Source organism: Eriocheir sinensis, chromosome 6, assembly GCF_024679095.1.
Source record: "Eriocheir sinensis breed Jianghai 21 chromosome 6, ASM2467909v1, whole genome shotgun sequence".
NCBI classification, from domain to species: domain Eukaryota; kingdom Metazoa; phylum Arthropoda; class Malacostraca; order Decapoda; family Varunidae; genus Eriocheir; species Eriocheir sinensis.
Genome location: NC_066514.1, coordinates 20,816,533 through 20,838,530, shown reverse-complemented (window position 1 = coordinate 20,838,530; position 21,998 = coordinate 20,816,533). Strand labels below are relative to the sequence as shown.

Below are 21,998 nucleotides of genomic sequence, written 5' to 3'. Positions count from 1 at the left end.
ATGAACAACATCTATTATAAAGCAGCACTTCACTTTACAGTTGAGATCAGTTTAATTAACACACTGGTATCTTGTTTCCTACATGGTCAGCTGCTTTCCTGTTGTCATATATGTATTTTGCTAACCTTCAAACCTCCTGGAAATAAGTAGTAAAGAGTGTAGAAATAAAAACAACTCCAAAAATGCCCATGAAATGTATGTGGAAACATGCACTGCAATAAGTGGCAAAGCTGACAGTGTCCCGCGGCTCACCACATCTAAAATTAGTATTTCTTTCCTATTTGCTGTTTCCTATTTTGGGTGTTTTCTTCCATTTGGTAGGTTTTAAGCTCTTTCAAGTGATTTGAGGGATTAGATGTTGTGCAAATGAATAATAACTGGAATACGGCCATGTCAAATGTACATTTACTGTAGAGTCTAACGTCATTATATTGTTGACGGCCCTGCGGTGCGCTGGCAGTGGAGTGGGGCCTGAAACCTCATCAACAGTAAATGGTAGGAACGGTTGGCTATGTACATCAGATTAGATATGAGGACCCCGGAGCTCAAACGGCGTATGCGCCAGTAAGTTAATTTTGAGTAAAAGGCTTCCAAAGTCAAACATAGTTTACACAATGAAAAACACACAGAAACTAATATCTCAAGGAGACGAATTCAAGGATGTAGTGTTTGTGTGAAAATCTGCCTATAATTATAAAAAAAACACTCGAACACCAGATGGTGTTTTTTTTATGTACGAGTGTTTATTAGACGGTCATCCCACTGGCGGCAGACACCTTGCGACAGCCCCCGATTTTCAAGGTTGCAAAGTGTCTCGAGATGTTGCAGACCAAGTCGCAAGGTGTTGGCGGCATGGTCTCGGCCTATCTTGGGCTGTCTGCAACAGTTGTCGTCATTGGTGATTTCTTTGGCTGAGGCAAAATTGTCACAGACATCTCGCGGCATCAGCCATGGCGCTGACCCTTGGCGACAAATGTTTCCGACAGCTGCCTACTGTCTGCAATCGGCTGCGACCAAAACAGGATTAAACTTATATAGTCTGGGACAGTCTGCGACAGTAGGCGACACAAATTTGACATGTCAGCGGCATGACAATAGCAGAATTGCCAACTTGTTAAAATTGGGTGGCGACATGCTGGCGACACTTGGTGACAACTTGCGACAGGTTTGAATTTGCTCTCAAAACTAAGTACCGGCAGCTATCAGCTATGGCCGCCGATTAGTAAGACCGTTTGTTACTGACTAACTCTGACTGTCGCCATATGTCACTGGCTATTGCAGTTCACCGGCGATAGATTTTCCCATTCCTTTTTTTTTTTAAAGGGGCAGTTGCACTGAATAGCAGACAATCAGAGATTGTCGGCAATAGCGGTTGCAAGTGTTTTCCGACAAGCGCCCACACCCACTGATTAAACGGACAAAACTAGAATTTCATTGCCGATACCAGACAAATCGGGATGTCGCACGCTGTCTGCCGCCAGTGGGATGACCATCTTCTCCGATTTAATTGAAAGTGGTAGAGTAAATGTATGTAATGTAACTAATAATCCCTGAAAGTTTCAGAACAATATTCCGAATATTACGTGTTTTATGGGTGTTGTTTTTGGTGTTGGTGTTTTACCGTGTTTTATTAAGACAGAATAATTTTGGCCATAATAAGTGTTAAGGCTAACCTTCTCGTGCACAATGACGCATTTTGCATCATCAAGGGTGATTAAAAATTAAGTTTTCGGTGGAAGTGCGTCAAATTTGGAGAGTTTTGGGATAAGTTTCTTAATGGTAACATATGGCAACCTTTCTAAGGAGCGTAGATGAGGAGCGTGAAGCGATTTTTAGTTGTTAGGCTACTCTGACGGGAGAGGAAAGAAATACAGTTTTCTTGGTGTAACTCGGGAACTAATAGGCGATGAGGATTTTGAGGATACCTTAAGAATCCTCACTAAATTCCGGTTCTAAACATATATTCGGCTAAAAAAGTTGGCCCACAAAATTTCGAGATAGCGAGTGGGGAAGAGTTAGTACTTAGGATTTATTGTCTACAATACTCTATACGGAGACTTGAAACGAGTTTGTATTGTTTATATATATTTTCCTCTATTTATATTTGCGCATGTTCTAGTACAAGTCTTTATGAAGCCATTGATACCAAATTTATTGGGGTACGGGTATTTATTGGGGTCCAATGCAAGATGGCGCCACTATAAACACTCGCCTGCGCCAGAACGGGCTGGGCTGACCATCAGGCCCCACCTGGAAGAAGCCTTGGGCCGACCATCAGGCCCCACCAGGAAGATGCCTACCGGCGCAACAGGCAACGACGTAAAAAAAAAAAAAAAAAAAAAAAAATAATAATAATAAAAAAATAAATAAATAAATAAATCTGTGAGGGTAAAATACGTCCGGGAATGTAAAGTATCGCAGCGGGAAGAAAAGGGCTGGTCGGGCCTGAGAAATGCCTGATGAGTGGATCAAAAACTTATTGGAAACTTACGGTGCACGAGAGGGTTAAGCTGCCTCCCTTGATGTAAAAAAAAAAAAGGGGGGGGGGGATTGTCAGGAAACAGGTCTGCGAATCTACAACCACATCATACAGTGGCTTTACCTTAATCATGTATTTGCTTTCACTGTTTAAGCAAAATCTATCCTCTAATTCCTGGGGGTCATTTTTTACCCAGCTTCTATTTATATGAAATACCTGAGTTGGTTTATACTTGAATTTATTTTAACCTGGTAGCAGCGATGGGCCAAATTTGTGGCTTTACCGTGTAGCAGAAACGGGCCAAATTTGTGGCTTTACCGTGTAGCAGAAACGGGCCAAATTTGTGGCTTTACCGTGTAGCAGAAACGGGCCAAATTTGTGGCTTTACCGTGTAGCAGAAACGGGCCAAATTTGTGGCTTTACCGTGTAGCAGCAAGCAGCCAAATTTGTGGCTTTACCGTAGCAGAACGGGCCAAATTTGTGGCTTTACCTGTAGCAGAAACGGGCCAAATTTGTGGCTTTACCGTGCAGTAGCAGCCAAATTTGTGCCATGATATAAACCCCTCAAAATAGATGATACATAATCTGATCACAAATGCTTTGATATATATTATGAAATGGTTTGTGTGAGGGGTGATTTTTTTCTCATTTTTCTCGCTTGGAGGGACCATTAAGAAACATGATCCCCGCTGCTACTGGGTTAAATAGTAACTGTGTTCTTATCATTGCTCCAATAATGGATTTTTCAGAAGAAATATCTCAATATACTTGTGAGGAATGAATATATTGCTACTTCCAAGATCTGCATTATCAGGGCTATGTGCTATGCATAAGGATTGGTTAACCTCTTGACTGCGGATTTCCTACAGTCAGACCTCACCAAGCTACAGGAATGGAACAAAAAGTGGCTGATACTATTCAATGAAAAAAAAATGTAAAGTCCTGCACCTTGGGAGGGGATATCCAGCACACCAATACCACATGGGAAACACTCCACTATCCACCACAGAGGCAGAGAAAGACATGGGAGTGTATGTTACCAGGCTACCAGTGAAGGGATATCCAGCACACCAATACCACATGGGAAACACTCCACTATCCACCACAGAGGCAGAGAAAGACATGGGAGTGTATGTTACCAGGCTACCAGTGAAGGGATATCCAGCATACCAATACCACATGGGAAACACTCCACTATCCACCACAGAGGCAGAGAAAGACCTGGGAGTATATGTTACCAGGCTACCAGTGAAAGCCAAATCCATGCCAATTCATGAGACGGGTTAAGAGAGGGAATCTTTAGACTGATTGGATTGGATAATGTTTAGTATCTGATCTGATGTGATTATTTTTTATGTGTAAACCAAGAGCCAATACTTAGTTTGTATTTAATATGAAATCTGTTCTCATTTGTTTTTGGCAGAGGTTGAATGTACCAGTGCAGCAGAAATTGACAGACATCTGGAGATGGGCGTGCAGATGCTGGCCAAGGGACAGCTGCATGATGCTCTCTCTCACTTCCATGCTGCCATAGGTGAGTGTAGAGTGTATCCCCTCACCTAGACCTCCTTTTGTCCCATCATTTAGCACTTTAGTTAAGGCCTGTTTTTTACCCTGGTAGCAGCAATGGGCCAAATTTGTGGCTTTACCGTGTAGCAGTGACGGGCTGGACCAAAATTCAGTCGTCTGCTCAGGAGAAAAATCCCAGCGATAAATTGTCAATATGCAGATTTAACTGGTCTCCAATCAATATAATGTATGTAAATGTATTATACTTTTCGGAGAGGTGGTGGGTGAATGGATAGCGTGACGGCGCCGCGTTCAGGAGGACGCGAGTTCAATCCCCGCCCGGTGCCACCAAGCTGGGATTTTTCAGCCGCCGTCAGGTGGCTTAAAACTACACACATGCTGTCCAGAAGACCATCTATACACCCAGACTCTAGATTCTAGGATTAAAGATGAGCCCCGGGAGGGCAGCATGAGCCAATGCAAGATGGCGCCACTATATATACTCGCCTGCGCCAGAATGAGCTGGGCCGACCATCAGGCCCCACCAGGAAGAAGCCTTGGGCCGACCATCAGGCCCCACCGCGAAGAAGCCTTGGGCCGACCATCAGGATCCACCAGGAAGAAGCCTTGGACCGACCATCAGGCCCCACCGCGAAGAAGCCTTGGGCCGACCATCAGGATCCACCAGGAAGAAGCCTTGGACCGACCATCAGGCCCCACCGCGAAGAAGGCTTGGGCCGACCATCAGGATCCACCAGGAAGAAGCCTACTGGCGCAATAGGCCACGACGTAAAAAAAAAAAAAAAAAAAATCTGCTCGCAACTGTGCATTTTGCTTTCCCTCACTGGTTGATTAGCAGCACAGAGCAGTTGGCAGGATCAGTCAACTTGCACCATCCACAACTTGACAGGCATCTCGTAGGTCTTGCCTGCTCAGGGTTTTCTCTTGCACATATTATTCCATGTGCAAAATCTTGCTCTGGGAAGTGTGTCTCAGGTTGATGAAATTAGCATTCATGGATTGTCCAAGTAAAATACCTCAATTCAGCCTCACAGAGTAGTCACTCTCTTCATTGATACCTCTTAGTTCAGTGAAGACATTTGTTACCCTTGTGATAATTTGCTCCTTAACCTGGTAGCAGTGACGGGCCAAATTTGTGGCTTTACCGTGTAGCAGCAGCTGGCCAAATTTGTGCCATGATATAAACCCCAAAAAATAGATGATACATAAACTGGTCACAAATGCTTTGATATGTATTATGAAATGGTTTGTGTGAGGGGTGATTTTTTCTCATTTTTCTCGCTTAGAGGGACCATTAAGAAACATGATCCCTGCTGCTACCGGGTTAAAGTCTATTTAATTACCATCAGCTCATCAGCTCTCCTCTTACTGATAGTCTACCTCTTAAATTCCGCCACACTCTGCTCACAACCGAGAGAGCCTGGGTTCTATTCCCGGGCGGAGTGGAAAAATTTGGGTGGCTTTTCCAATACCCTACGCCCCTGTCCACCCAGCAGTGAATGGGTACCAGGTATTAATCGGGGGTTGTGTCCCGTCTCCTGGGGTCTGTTCCCTTCTCCTATAATTCCTTCCCCTTCTGTCTCTCTCTGGCATATGACCACAGATGTTGCGCCGACTAAACCAAACTTTCCAAACTTTTCTTAAATTCCGCCGCCATGTTGCCACTTTCTATCTTCTATCGATATTTTCACGCTGACTGCTCTTCTGAACTTGCTAACTGCATGCCTCCCCCCCTCCCGCGGCCTTGCCACACATGACTTTCTACTCAAGCTCATCCCTTTACTGTCCAAACCCCTTATGCAAGAGTTAACCAGCATCTTCACCCTTTCATCCCTCACGCTGGTAAACTCTGGAACAATCTTCCTTCATCTGTATTTCCTCCTGCCTATGACTTGAACCCTTTCAAGAGGAGGGTATCAGGACACCTCTCCTCCCGAAATTGACCTATCTTTTGGCCACTCCTCTAACTCTTTTTAGGAGCAGTGAGTAGCAGACTTTTTTTTTTTTACATTTGTTACCTTTTTTTTATGCCCTTGAACTGACTCCTCTGCTGTAAAAAAAAAAAAAAAAAAAAAAAATCCCAACCATCAAGAAGCAAAGCACAATCATCTCACAGCACCAAACATTTGCCTCAGATGGTGACCCCAACAATTACATGAGCTACTATCGGCGTGCTACAGTCTACTTGGCCTTGGGGCGCTCCCGGCCTGGACTACAGGACCTGGATGAGGTGATCCGGCTCAAGCCTGACTTCACAGCAGCACGGGCCCAGCGAGGTGGAGTGCTAGTCAAGCTGGGGCGCCTGGAGGAAGCTCACATGGACCTGGAGAATGTGGTAATGTGCAGATTGGCTGTTTTTTCTTGTCTTTTTTTCCATTTTACAAGCTTGTCTCTACCTTACGACTTTGCCTTTATTTTCTCCTTATAAATTTGGGTTTATTTTCTCTAAGTTTAATACAAGTAACTCTTGATTTACGCGAGTATTGTGTCCTTGAAGAGGTCGCGTAAATCAAAAACAATGTAAATCAAACAAGAGGTAGGTTTGTACCTTTATTGCTTACTGTATCACTCTGACTCCTCTCCCTCTCGTGGTTCCTCCTCTGGCTGCCCTTCCCCTCGTGGTAGCACAGCAGCGAGGGTGTTGTTGTTGTTGAGTAGCGTGGCAGCGTGGGTACTGTATTGTTGTTCAAGTGGCGCGAGGAAGAACTGAGCTCAGCTGTGTGGCCGCAGCGCCGTGTGAGTCCAGTTGCGTGAGACATCTGGTGGCCACTCCATAAAATATCGCGTATAAGTGAAAAAAATGTGCAAATTAAACATTTCTTTGGATTTTGGACCCCGTGTTATTTAAAAAAACGCGTAAACCAAACTTGCGTAAATCGAGAGTTACCTGGACCACAAAACCAGTTCATAAAATTGTTTGTCAAGGGTCGTCCTGAAATACGTGTAAAATATGCGTCGTAATGTCCCTCCCTCTTCCTCCTGCCTTCACCAGCAGCGGGCAGTGGCTGTCAGTCATGGCAGGCCAGAGAAATTTTAGGGTTGCTACCCGTTCCTTAAAAAATGGATTCGTTCTGTTTTGGAGGATGGGATGTTGCGTTCCTTTTTTTTTTTTTTTAAGCTCAAGTTGGCAACTCTGAGACTGTTCCCATTGTTTTCCTCTTTGAGCACTCTCATCTTGTGGCGAACAAAGGGAACCCTCACTCATGTCTTTGACTTGTACAGAGAGACACGCCAGTCCTTGTTGAAGGACCGACTTGGTCAGCTGATAGAGTCTGTCTATCAGCATCCTCCCCTCCCCTTCATGAGCCGCCACCTGGCAAGGGTCTGTGGCCCCTCCCCGGAGGGACATACACGCTTGACCCTGACATGCTCCATATAGCCACGAGTGTTCCCACCCTTGAGGTGGTGACAAAAAAAACTTGTACAAAATGGATACTCGTGTAACAGGTCACTGCTCATAAACCAAGACATTTTTGTGATTTTTTTATTTTTTTTTTATTTTTTTGCTCGTAAATCAAAACACTCATAAACCAAGGTATGACTGTATTTAGTTTTAAAAGAATTTTTAAAGGAATAAAACCTACTGATATGTGTGTAATAAAATGTAGGTTCAGTCTACGGACCTAAAAACCCAACTTTGGATCATGGCCTGCCATAAAGGCAACGACAGAGTACTGCATAGGTGCTTCTGTCCATACTCATACTATGGTGCGCCCCATGGCTTTGTAGCAGTCAGTCTGCACCAGGGAGTGAAATGATTGACGTGCTCTGGGCGCTGAGAAAAGGGTTCGAGCAGCGTTGTCACGGTTAGCACTTGCGGCAATCTCTCCCTGGCTTATTGCAGTCCTGCTGCACTTTGGGGGGATCTGTTACTTGGGATTCGGCTATAAGGTGCGAGAGCCTCAGCCGCTAACCCATTGCTGGGGTGCCTAGCCCCGTGTTCACAGGCAGCCGCTAATGTTCCCCTGCCTGGCCAATCACAGCAGCGGGCCCTGGACCCAACCCAGAAAAGCCCAGGTATTTGTGGCAGCTTAACCGCCCAAGTCTGCACCATCATGTTTACCACGTAGGCTTTCTAGCAGACCCAGCACTGCCACAAGAAACTTTTTACGGGTCCAGTTTTACAAAACTGGAAGGCCGACACTCTGTGCTGTTCTGAGGTGCACACTCGCGGCTTTATCGCTGCGTAGCGGTGTTAACAACCTCGTGGCTACGAGCACCGCGGGCTTTACCACCCGTGTCAACCAGAAGGCATACCTGAGCGATACCTGAAGTGGTCCGGGCCGGCAACGGGCATCAAGAGCTCAAAGCAGGCTTCTATACGGACGCCCGGGCAGGCACCCCAGGGCGCTACCCTTTTAAGCCCGGCAATGAGCCCAAAGTCCCACAGACGCCGGGCAAGTATGCCAGGCCACCCCACTCTGGGTGTGAGTGGGGAGGATATCTAAGGAGTCAGTGACAATCTGGTGCATCCGCTTGCACGGTGATCTGTGGCTGTTTAGTTACACTGTGTTGCCCTTGCGAGCCAGGGGGGGCGGTACCCCCTGCACAGTGCATCCAGCAGAACTACGGGGAGGCCACGATTTACGGCCAGCCCGCACCTCCAGATTGGGGTGGCCCACTGGACTCCCGAACCCCTGCGGCCCCTTTACTCGCCTTACCGTAAGCATGGTTAAATCCTTCTTTCACATGTCGGACCGAGGGCGGTACTTATCCGCATTTCTTATTCCGCCCTCACTCCCGCAGGAGTGCTAGCGGACCTGCATGCCTTCTCCACGGGGACGGAGCCCTGGTCACCTAGTCCAGTCTGGATTCAGGCAGTCATGAAGGCTTAAGCTTGGGTTTGCACTGTGTGTTTCATTTAAACAGTCCTTTGACACTCCCGCCATTTAAATCTGCACTGCCTTGACTCTCGTCACTTCAATATGGTCTGCTGCGCTCGGCAAGAACGTTGACGTGCCAGTTGTACTGTGAAGCACACAGCTTTCCTGCGAACCTTCGCACCAGGGCGTCAATATCATTGCCACGTGCAAGCTGGGGTGCGCCTTACGGGTGCGGTATGCCGCCCAGGCAGAGCTTAGGCCTTAGAGGCATCGCGCGGGCAATTTAAATGACTTGGCAGTGCGCAACAATTTATTTTTATTTTCTGGAAAAAAAAAAAAATTTAAACTCCTGGATACGGTGCACCCGGATAACTGAGGGTTTACTGTATTAGTATTTTCAAGCAATGGATCACCCTTCCCCCCTTTTAATCTGTTAAATCGAGGGCCGAGTGTGTGTGTTTGTGTGTGTATATATATATATATATATATATATATATATATATATATATATATATATATATATATATATATATATATATATATATATATATACATATATATATATATATATATATATATGTATATATATATATATATATATAGAAATCTATATATCTAAAGGGTTAGGGACTGAAAAAACCTTTCGTTTATCGATTTTTTCGTATATCGCCATTTCCCCATAGGATTGTTAATAAATAGGGGTTAGGGACCAGCGCCAGCAAAAAAAAAAAAAAAAAAAAAAGTTAAATATAACTATGCTTAAAAGCAATTTACTACTCACAATACAATGAAAGCATAAGGCTCATAAATAATTAAAACAATTACCATTTCCTGTTCCTTTACTGTTATAGAAATGCATTACATATGTTAGGACAATCCTCTAACTCGTCACTACAACTCATCACTTAACATTGCCAATGTTTACTTCCCAAGCTGTGAAAGGCCAGTTTCACTCTCGTGCCCGAAACACGTGCCAAACAGTACACCACCGCACCACTCCAAGCCCCCCAACCCTCCATCACCCTCACGTTTCTCACGCTGGCTGGGATGTGTTTGGATTCGAGTCGAAGCAAGGGGTTCACAAACTGGCAACGCTAAGTGATGAGCGTTGAAGTGGAGGGACTGGACATGGACACTTGCTGCCTAATCACTGCGAGTGTGCGTGAGGCTGTTGACGGCTGGCGACCGATATAGACATCGGGTCTGAAACAGTGGGCGGAAACTGTCGTACTTTTCAGATATCGAAGCATGTCTTTAAATGAACCGAAAATTGTCCTATATTTTCACTTTCGTATATCCGAATTTTCGTACATCGAGCTTTCAGATATCGGGATTTCCTGTATATATATATATATATATATATATATATATATATATATATATATATATATATATATATATATATATATATATATATATATACATACATACATACATATATGTTTCCAATAGTACAGTTTCGGTTTTATACGGATTGTCATGGAAGAATTTTTTTAGGATTTTTAAATTTTCCGCTCGTCGCACCAAGTAGCCACAGCATGATTGGCAACACTGTTCTATCATAACACCAGCTGAAGGCACCCAAAAGCATTCGAGAAAGGTGTTCACCTTGCAGAAGAATTCAGATTTAGGAGAAGTTACGTTTTGGGATGAGTTACGTTGTGGAAGGGAGAGCATACCAAGAATGAGAGCAGTGTTCGCTGTATCTATCACAGTGTAAAAGAAATTCTTGCCGCAGTAACTGCCAGTGCTCCAAGAGTGCTATATGAGTGGAGATAAAGCCTCGTCGTTGCTATGGTAACGGCGTCTCACTCGCAGCAAAATGGCGTACGCTGATCTTCCTGGCAACGTTTAACATGCATTACTAGCTGTCCTGGCTGACGAACTCCTTACAACAGAAGATGAAAAGGAAGCTGCAGTGGTTATGGTGGCACAGAGAGGTGAAATGCAATGGAAACACTTATATGTGTTTGTTTGGGCCGCCATGTTTGCTGATGGCGTCATCACAGCACGAAGGCGCTCCACCTCTCAAAGCCGGGAGCCAGCGGACGTGCCGAGTTGGTAACTCATGCTGCCGCATCACGCGTCTGAGAGCACTTGGGACGTTCCGAGGGTCCCGATTCCCTCTATCAAATGCAGCCCAGGAGTGTTTCTAGGGGTGGCACTAATTTTATATGGATTTTTGAATAGTACGGGGGTCCTGAGTCCCTAACCCCCGTACTATTTGAGGGGCGACTGTATATATGTCATGATGTATGAGCCAAAGAAAATGTATGGATTTTATTTTTAAGCAGCCGGCATATTTTTGTGACTTGGACAACATAAATATAGGTGAATGTAATCCCCCAAACTCTTATAATCTATATTGAGTGATAAATAGGGAAGTTTTTCTCCTGATGCACGATTGAGGACAGGACTGTGGAAGCACAATCAAGGTAGCCATGCATAGCTGTTCAGCTTGTGCTAAACAAGACAATGATGAAAATCATGAGAAATATTCTAATGAAATGTTCCATTGCAGCTGAGGAAAGAGCCAGCGCATGAAGAGGCCAACCGACTGTATGTGATGATTGAGCCCCTGAAACGTGAGATATTAGAGGCTTTCTCTAATGTCAGGATGGGACGCCACCACCAGGCCATCTTGCTGCTCAAGAACATAATTGAGGTGAGGATTATTAGCACCTCAGCTACACTAAATTTAGGATCTAACTAAGTGAATGTCTAATAATGAATGGAATTTCTCCTCAGATACTTAGGATAATTTTTGTAATATGTGATATTTGTACCAATTTGCATCCCCAATTCTTATTCTAATTTACATATAGTCATAGATTAGTCTCTGAAAACTTTGTATAGAAAATTAGCTATTTTATGGCATCTGTGGCTTGAATTCTGGTCTGACTTCCCTCATTCCAATGCACCAGAAACTAAATTAGTGTTCATCAGTCACCTCAGAGTTTGAAAATGATAGGGGGGGACTTCGTGGTGCAGTGGTTAGCACACTCGGCTCACAACCGAGAGAGCCCGGGTTCAATTCCTGGGCGGAGTGGAAAAATTTGGGCAGCTTTTCCGATACCCTACGCCCCTGTCCACCCAGCAGTGAATGGGTACCAGGTATTAATCGGGGGTTGTGTTCCGTCTCCTGGGATCTGTTCCCTTCTCCTGTAATTCCTTCCCCTCCTGTCTCTCCGGCATATGACCACAGATGTTGCACCGACTAAACAAAACTTTCCAACTTTTCCTACAGTTGTGCACTGAGTTTTGCACTGAATCAGAACCATTGTAATCACCATTAAACTCAAACCTGCAAAACTATATGCATTGACATCATGGGAAATAAGCTACCACATTTTGTGGCGTATAACGCGCACCATTTTCACATAAAAAATGCCTGAAAGTTTACCCCGGCACATTATACGCCAAAGGTCCAATTTTTTTTTTTTTATTATTATTCTTTGGGGTGTTTTAACCCTTGGAGTACGGGTGGCGATATATTTCTCTGGATGGTGTGCACGGGAAAAATTTAGACATTTAAAAGAGGTGGAAATGTGTCTTTCTTCTTTGCAATAATTGTATACAGTCACCCCCCGCCGTTCGCGGTCTCACCCATCGCGGTTTCGCGTATTCGCGGTCAACTAATTGTGACCCCCGCTCTGTGCCCCAGTTCAGCGTATCTGTGGATGCATTGACGCTAAATAGGAAGGCAGAGAGAGGAGGGAGGAGGCAGAGGAGGGAAGGAGAGAGGAGGAGGAAGGCAGAGGAGGAGGAGGGAGGAGGAGGGGAAGGGAGAGGAGGAGGCGGGGCAACGGACGTTAAGGCGGTGTCACACTAGCACTTTTTCCGTCGATTTTTCATCGTTCCGCATGAACTTATCGCATGAATTTGTCAGACGATCAGGATCGTTTCCGCCTGCAAATTTCCGCCTTTGTTTACATTTCCAAGACCAAGACCGAGACTTTCCGCGTGGCTTCAACCTGTCTCAAACGCTCTCCTGCAATGACAGCCTTCCTCATCCTGGTGTCACTTCTGGCAATGAGAGGTGTCACTAACTCCAGAAGTCTGTGGTACTGGCTCTTGTCCAACCTGATCCAATTCTTCAGAGTCTCATGATCCTCTAAACTCAGCTCTTTTAACAGCCTGTGGTCCACACTTTCTCTTTCGACAGGCCAACCATGGCGCATCCATGCACGCTTTTGGCTTGTTTAGCTCGTCTAAGTCTCACAAGACACAGTATTAGGTTCAGAGCAGCGTATCTTTGCCGCAGCGTGGACGCCATGTTTGTTTACATTCCCATGGTCTGGGCCGACGGAAAGTTTCAGCCGAAACACCGATTGTGTGTGACAGGCAGCCAAGATATCGCGATTTTCAGAAAAGCAGCGGAAAAAGTTGTGGAAAAAGTGCTAGTGTGACACCGCCTTTAGGTTGCTCCTGAGTGACGTCACGGTTAGACTGTGACGTCATGCTTTCCTATTGGCCAGCAGCTCACTCAGGGACGACTGCTATTGGTCGAGATTTTCTCATAGCAACATTATCCTAAAAAAAAAAAAAAAAAAAAATTCACGCGCCGCCACACTGCAGTGTTGCCAGATTGGGCTACTTATCGCAAATTGGGCTACTTTTGGGAACGAAAAAAACATGTTTTATATGACGTGTCAGAGGTGACTTCCCCAAATGCATATTTTCCCATAGGGTTATAGTCCCGCCGTTCGCGGTTTCGCGCATCGCGCCGAAGTCCGGGAACGAAATATCCGCGAACGGCGGGGGATGACTGTATTCATCTAGTATATATGGTGGTGTAATAAAACTTCTCTCATAATAATAATAAAAAGTTATGACAGCCGAAAACATTGCGTATTTTCTCGTGGCCGTGACATGTCGCGTGGAAGCACCCCCCCCCCCCCACACACACACACAAACACTCTCTCTCTCTCTCTCTCTCTCTCTCTCTCTCTCTCTCTCTCTCTCTCTCTCTCTCTCTCTCTCTCTCTCTCTCTCTCTCTCTCTCTCTCTCTCTCTCTCTCTCTCTCTCTCTCTCTCTCTGTCAATGTCACTACCATAGCAGTCATCAGAGTCACTGTCACTTTGATTCTCCCGTGCTCTACTTCCGCCTGGAGCAGAGGAACTGCTTGATGTGTCATGAGACATGACAGATGTATTCCAAACAAAAGTGGAAAATGATCCGTGGCCTACGGTAGGCTGCACGCTGAGACGAATGAGAGTGTGTATGGGTGCCAGATGCCTCCACCATTCTTCTGAGTCAAGAACTGCTGGTATATTTGAAACGTAGGGAGCGTAGTGTGTTATAATTATATATATGATCCCCGTACGGGTGGGGCGTGTGGTAGCGCACTTGTATATACGATCGCCGTAATGTAAGGGTTAATTTTTTTTTTTCCGTCTTGTCCAATAACAAAGGCAAACTTACCTTCATTATTGTTTATGATCCATCGTAGTCCATAGCTGTCTTATAATATGTTACCATAGAATACAGGGCGATCAAATAATTACTATAAAAAAATGAAATCAGTGGAGGATCGCCCATGCCTTGTTATCCTGCATTTCCGTCGGGCGCCGACCTGACCCGGCTGCCACTTGCATTGTTTTGATGACTAAGGAGCACTGTTGCCAATTCGAGCATTAAGCTACATAAAAAATCATATTGGAAAAAAATATCCATGTGTTCATTATTAATTATTAATATTAGTGAGATTAATGGGGTAAATATGATATCAGAAACTGTACATCATGAGTCTTGTACGAGGAGTTATTTCACGCAACACCAGCCCGGCCGCCATTTGCATTGTTTGAAAACCACACAAGCACACCCACACAACAAACAGCTGCATGCCGCGTGTCACCAGAACCGTGTGAATTGTGCCTTGCCTAGTTGTCTGTCATAACCTACGAGTGATGGTGGGAATAATATGCTAATTATGATCTCAGAAGCTGTGCATCATCAGTATGTTTACGGGGATGTATTTCTCACAACACCAGCCCGGCCGCCATTTTCATTGCTTTACTCAAGGACACTTGTCAATTCAAGCAGTAAAGATTACACCAAAAATATATAAATTTCGGGAAACTGTACATTGTCAATGTTCTTAACCGTACATATTTCTGAGCATTTTAAGAACTTTTTTTTTTGTCCAAAATTGTTGTCTTAAGTTTGGGGTGTGCGTTATATGCCGCAAAATATGGCAATCAATGCCCAGAGCTCCCCTCCCTTGGCTAGCAGGCTTGCCAGGCTGAGGGAGTTGATCCCCCTGGACTCTTCCCAGCTGGTAGCCAGCAGTCTCCTGCATGTGACCATTGGGGATGTTGTTGGAAGGTTTGGACTTGTGCTGGTCAAGCTTGGTGATCTCGGCCTTGGCATTGGTGCCAGCCATGGAGGCCTTGACGGGGAGGCTGGCAGGAGCCATGGGTAGGGGTGGCATTGACATTCTAGTGGTGGCTGAGGCAGCCAAGGAGGGCAGCAGTGACCGTGACAGTGACAGTATCATGGGTCATACCATGTGCTGGGGGCCAGCTGAGTGGTGGGAAGCAGGGGCCGGATTCATCAAACCATTTACCAGACCTCTCATTGTAAGTTTTTTGATAACTGCCCATTACATGAATCAGTCTTCAGCAAGAACTTACCTCTGGTAAGGCCAAAATTTACCACTGCTCTGAGCATCCCTAAATGAGTTACCAGAGGTCTTGTAAGCTGGGTAAACACTGCCACCTCAGGATTATTCTGCCATCTAACTGCTTGTATCCGTTATTTCTGAACATGACAATGCAGTTATGGTTATCCTCCTAGTTATAGGAGTATGATAATGATGGAAATAAGTGGAGAGACTGGTGCAGTGTATGAGTAGCCACAGCGGCGATGAGTTATCCTCATTTTTCTTTTTCTACTCATACCTGTTCCATAGCTTTAGACAGAAATATCCGAGTGATAAGCTTAGGAGTGTCTGGAATCTACAAACATGAGTTACCACTGTGAAAAGACTGCTGAGTATTTCAAATTTAACAGCACAGCAGTGGGACAGTTATGGCTGGCAGCCGTCAATATGAGTCATAGGTGATGTTTTTTACTAGAATGACCGTGGCTTTGATCTGTGACATTATAGGCCATAATACACCACCTCTGTTTGACCCCTGGGAAGGATAAGCAGCTTATTCCTGGTGAAGTTTGACAGCTTTATCTTACAGGGATCACTCATCACTACAGGGGTTGCCAGCCTTTGAGTAGTTCTTTATGGAATGTAAGAATGTGAACAAACAAGCAGAAAATATGTAATGATAGATTTTTATACTTTATTGCAGATATACAGCTCTTGTGTAAGCTATAGTAAAATACATCTTATTGAGGGAGTGCACTGGTTGTTATTCATTGAAGGAAGGTACAGGCTTGACCTTAACGGCCTCCATATAGCCTCTGTCCTCACCCGGGGAGGTTGGGAAATAAAAAAAAGAACAGTGGAACAAACAGGATGCTCGTATACCAAGTCACCGGTCTTAAACCAAGGCATTTTTTTGTGGGATTTTTTGCTCATAAATCAAAACACTCATAAGCTAAGGCACTCGTAAACTGAGGTTTGACTGTATAAAGATCATGGTCAGCAGGAGTGCAATGGCATGTTCTCTACTTATCATGCCAAGATGATGCTTTTAATATAACTTGTTAAGGAACAAGAATATAATTTCAGTTTAATGTTAGAGACATTTACTTCTTTCTATCATTTCTCAAACAATTTCATCATGTTACCTGTGATATGTTCACAACCTGCCCTGAAGAAGGTTTAGAAAAGTCAAAATGTTTGCATGTGCATTGATCAAAACTTGCATTGTTTTGAAAATTGGGTATTTGAAACTGAAGATACAGGGAAGGAAGTTTTATAGAGAATTAATGAATATATTCTTAAAGTTGCTCTGAAGGATATCAAAAATATGTGAAAGTGTATTAAAATTTATTATGAGAATAGTTTTATGGTTGTGAAATACAGCGAGACACTTGTAGCTCATCTTTTATTTATGTAATTACTTGTAGCATTCCTTTGACTTATCATTCCCACACACAGAGGTGCCCGTGGGATGCTTCTCTCCGAGAGTTGCGGGTAGAGGCCTACCAAGCAGTGGGAGACATTATGAATGCCATCGCTGATGTGCGAGTTACCACCAAGTTAGTGCAGGACAACACTCATGGCTACCTGAGGCTAGCACGTCTCTACTATTCTATTGGGGATGTGGAACAGTCTCTCAGGTGAGTGTGCTGACTAATACTTATTTTTATTTTTGTAAGTTTACAGTACTTTCTCGAGTTTCGCGCTTGCTTCATTCCGAAGGCGTAGTGCTAACCTCGAGGATCGCGAAACTTGGGGTATTGATAACACTGAAAAAGCGCTTATTCATTCCGACCCGTGGAGAAGCTGACATTTTTTCCCCTTTTCACTCCCTTGTTATCTCAAAATACCTACCTTGGAATAAGGAAGAAAATGGGAAGAGAGAACGGGTTGTTTTGAAGCCGCTTGTGATTCGCTGGGGGTCTGATGACGTCATCACCGGCGTTCACCCAATCAGCGGCCTCACTGCCTTAAGGTGGTGTCACGCTGGCCATTTTCCTTCAATCGTTGGGGCTGCAGGCAACTCCTGTATGCCCAACCGGGACCGAGTTGTAGGCTGTCCGTAAGCTGGTGTCACACTGGGCCTTTTTCCTCTCACCGCGTTGGCAGCAGCTTGGGCAACTGGCAACTCCAACTTTTCCGGGTGTGCGTCACACACAGCCAAGGTCGGTTGCCCGTATCCACATCCACAATATAAACAAAGCACTTGCCCTGTATCGACATGGCGTCGTCTGCTAAAGTAAGGGTTGTCGTGGCTTGTGCTGCTGTTACCCAAGTTATGGACTTGTTGCTGCAGTTAAATAGAAGGAAAAATGGTTGTGGGTGTGGCTTGCCTGTGGTTCCTCCGTGCCATTAGTTCTCGTTGTCACCACTGCACGTGCGCAGCCACCCCACCCATCTAGACTCTGCCCACATAAACATGTGGATCGAGTAACAACAAACACAAATTTATAAAATTTATAAACTATTGATTAAAATGGAGGAAGTAGGCAATGAGGAGTTACTACTAAGAGAAGGAAGAAGTGTCAGCAATGTGCGAGGGCACAGTAAAAAGTTGAGGAAGGGAAGATGCTTGAGAGACATAAAGAAATATAGCTTCCCGCAAAGAAACCTGGAGTTTGGAACAGACTAAGTGAGGATGTAGTATTGGCGAAGAGTCATGTCCTCCTCCTCCTCTCTTCTGTTTATCCACACTTTCCTTTTCCATTGCATCACACTAGTCATTATGTAAATCAATCAGAATTTGTACCTTCTGCGTATACTGTGCAGGGGTAACTTTTTGGCACATTCTGGGTGAAAAAAAAGTTAACGTTACACGCCGCAAAATACGGTATAGTTCATTTTTGGTATGTCTGGGAACTATTGTGTCAAACAGAGGTGTTTTGGGTGTTGGTTGTGTACCAGTAACAATAACCCCTAGGCCTACCAAAACCTAACAATCGTTGTATAAGACGCAGGGTGATTTTTCCAATCTTTTTTGGAAAAAAAGTGTCATTTGGCAGGAAATATGGCATATGTTACCAGGCTACCAGTGAAAGCCAAATCCGTTCCAATCTCAGCGGACGGGTCAACGATAATTTTAACTAGAATCTCGATATCTGGGCGGGTAGGAAAGTTTTGGGCCCTGGAACTGATAAATTTGATGTTTTGAATATGATAATTTGGCAACGCTGATCAGTGCGCATGCCGTGTTGTGCACTAAAAGGGTTCATGAGTTCTCACCCACCACAGGCTCAAGGGTCAATAGTACAGAGTTGAGCACCACGGCTATGTACAGTTAACCCAGTAGCAGCGGGGATCATGTTTCTTAATGGTCCCTCTAAGCGAGAAAAATGAGAAAAAAAATAATCCCTCACACAAACCATTTCATAATATATATCAAAGCATTTGTGATCAGATTATGTATCATCTATTTTTTGGGGGGTTAAATCATGGCACAAATTTGGCCCGTCGCTGCTACGATTCTAGGACCAAAGTACGTATGGAAATAGTTCTTATGCATAAAGTTCGTACGCAATTGTTCGTAAGCAAATGTTCGTAAGGGATAAAGTTCGTTTGAAAATAGTACGTACGCAAAAGTTTGTACGCTAAAGTTTGTATGCAGATGTTCGTATGGTATAAAATGCATTATGTAAAATATTATTAACGACAAAAGTTAAATCGGGACAAGTTTGTATAGAAAAAGTTAGTATGGAAATATTTAGTATGAAATTGTTAGTAAGCAAAAAGTTAAATGCATAAATGTTCATCAGGAAAAAGTTCATCTGACAAAAATACGTTAGTAAATGTTAAATGCACGCTAAAGTTAAATATACAGATGTTTGTATGGTATAAAGTATGTATGCAAAGTATTCGTAATGACAAAAGTTCGTCGGGACAATAGTTCGTATAGAAAAAAAAATCATATGCAAATATTCGTACGCAAATGTTCGTCAGGGATAAAATTCTTCTGGGCAAAGTAGTACGTATGGAAAAGTTCGTAAGTATGTTTGTATGGTAATAAGTCGCTATTGCTACATGAAGTTTTTCTATACGAACTTTTGTCTGAAACCCATGAAAAATGGGGGGGGTGTCACTGAGAGCCGACCCTGCCGACAACCACCACCACCACCACCACCACCCGCTTCGCCTCCGCCACCGACAACCAACATCATAACCTTGCACTCTGCGCCGCCGCCTTCCCGTTAACGCAAAATAATATACATTGAGCACACGGGCATGATGAGCCACTGCCTCCAGGTATTATTTCAAGAATAAAGATCTTGTCGCCCAGTACCTTAAGTTTTTTACTGGACGACTGCTTTTTCACCACTGGGACACCTTTTGGTCGCCCAGTTAGGTTAAAAAATGCACACACACACACACACCTCTCTCTCTCTCTCTCTCTCTCTCTCTCTCTCTCTCTCTCTCTCTAGCTATATATGAACTATTTCCATACGTAATTTGGTCCTAGAATCAAACGAACTTTATCCTACGAATTATTGCCATACAAAGTTTTTTTTTCTATACCATACGAACTTTATCTCTGACGAATATTTGCGTATGAACACTTGCGAACGAACATTTGCATACAAACTTTTTCCATACGAACTTTTACGTGTACGAACATTTTTCTAACGAACATTTAACTTTACGATTTTCTTTCCATTACGAACTTATGACATGACGAACTTTATACCCTACGTACTTTAGGCAAACGAACTTTTCCAACGAATTATTGCCATACGAAGTTTTTCTATACGAACTTGTGTCCGGAACCCCGCTGCTGCACGGTAAAGCCACAAATTTGGCCCGTCGCTGCTACCGGGTTAATAGCAAATACTACCAACTACCTTTTTTTACTAATTTCCTCCTGTTTTTAATATAATGTAGGCTTGTATTGATGTTTACATTCTTAGTTTATATAGCAAGCCTCATTGCAGAATACTTATAATTCTCACACTACATTGCAGTGAGATTCGGGAGTGTCTTAAACTGGACCCTGACCACAAGGAATGCTTCCAGTTATACAAGAAGGTTAAAAAGGTGAATAAGTTCAACGGTGATGCTCAGGAACACATGAATAACAAGGAATATGAAGAATGTATTGCATCAGCCAAGAAGGTAAGAAGGGGAACCTTAGACTTTCTTTTCAACCCTTAGATGGGTTTTGAAGGGGAACCTTAGACTTTCTTTTCAACCCTTAGATGATGGGTTTTGAAGGGGAACCTTAGACTTTCTTTTCAACCCTTAGATGATGGGTTTTGAAGGGGAATCTTAGACTTTCTTTTCAACCCTTAGATGATGGGTTTTGAAGGGGAACCTTAGACTTTCTTTTCAACCTTTAGATGATGGGTTTTGAAGGGGAACCTTAGACTTTCTTTTCAACCCTTAGATGATGGGTTTTGAAGGGGAATCTTAGACTTTCTTTTCAACCCTTAGATGATGGGTTTTGAAGGGGAACCTTAGACTTTCTTTTCAACCCTTAGATGATGGGTTTTGAAGGGGAATCTTAGACTTTCTTTTGAACCCTTAGATAATGGGTTTTGAAGGGGAACCTTAGACTTTCTTTTCAACCTTTAGATGATGGGTTTTGAAGGGGAACCTTAGACTTTCTTTTCAACCTTTAGATAATGGGTTTTGAAGGGGAACCTTAGACTTTCTTTTCAACCTCTAGATAATGGGTTTTGAAGGGGAATCTTAGACTTTCTTTTCAACCTTTAGATAATGGGTTTTGAAGGGGAACCTTAGACTTTCTTTTCAACCCTTAGATGATGGGTTTTGAAGGGGAACCTTAGACTTTCTTTTCAACCTCTAGATGATGGGTTTTGTTATCGGAAAAGAAAGTTTCGGGTAGAAGAATAATAGCTAGTGAAATGTACAGTTTATTACAATATACTTTACTCAAGGATACGAGATTATTGACCCAGTAGCAGCGGGGATCATGTTTCTTAATGGTCCCTCCAAGCGAGAAAAATGAGAAAAAATCACCCCTCACACAAACCATTTCATAATATATATCAAAGCATTTGTGAACAGATTATGTATCATCTATTTTGGGGAGTTTATATGATGGCACAAATTTGGCCCGCCGCTGCTACACGGTAAAGCCACAAATTTGGCCCGTCGCTGCTACACGGTAAAGTCACAAATTTGGCCCGTCGCTGCTACACGGTAAAGCCACAAATTTGGCCCGTCGCTGCTACATGGTAAAGCCACAAATTTGGCCCATCGCTGCTACATGGTAAAGCCACAAATTTGGCCCATCACTGCTACATGGTAAAGCCACAAATTTGGCCCATCGCTGCTACATGGTAAAGCCACAAATTTGGCCCATCGCTGCTACATGGTAAAGCCACAAATTTGGCCCGCTGCTGCTACATGGTAAAGCCACAAATTTGGCCCGCTGCTGCTACATGGTAAAGCCACAAATTTGGCCCGTTGCTGCTACATGGTAAAGCCACAAATTTGGCCCATCACTGCTACATGGTAAAGCCACAAATTTGGCCCATCACTGCTACATGGTAAAGCCACAAATTTGGCCCGTCGCTGCTACCGGGTTAAGATGCCAGATGGTATACA

The 21,998-nt window shown here is 43.9% G+C and overlaps 1 protein-coding gene across 1 annotated transcript in view; it reads left to right on the top strand.

The window, feature by feature from the left end:
* Positions 1 to 21,998, top strand: part of LOC126989926 (dnaJ homolog subfamily C member 3-like) — a 50,895-nt gene that overhangs the window by 1,661 nt on the left and 27,236 nt on the right. Inside the window, exons 2-6 of the mRNA XM_050848529.1 lie at positions 3,903 to 4,013; positions 6,145 to 6,344; positions 11,354 to 11,497; positions 16,896 to 17,077; positions 20,390 to 20,540. Coding sequence (XP_050704486.1) covers positions 3,903 to 4,013; positions 6,145 to 6,344; positions 11,354 to 11,497; positions 16,896 to 17,077; positions 20,390 to 20,540 — 788 coding nt within the window. The remainder of the gene's footprint in view (positions 1 to 3,902; positions 4,014 to 6,144; positions 6,345 to 11,353; positions 11,498 to 16,895; positions 17,078 to 20,389; positions 20,541 to 21,998) is intronic.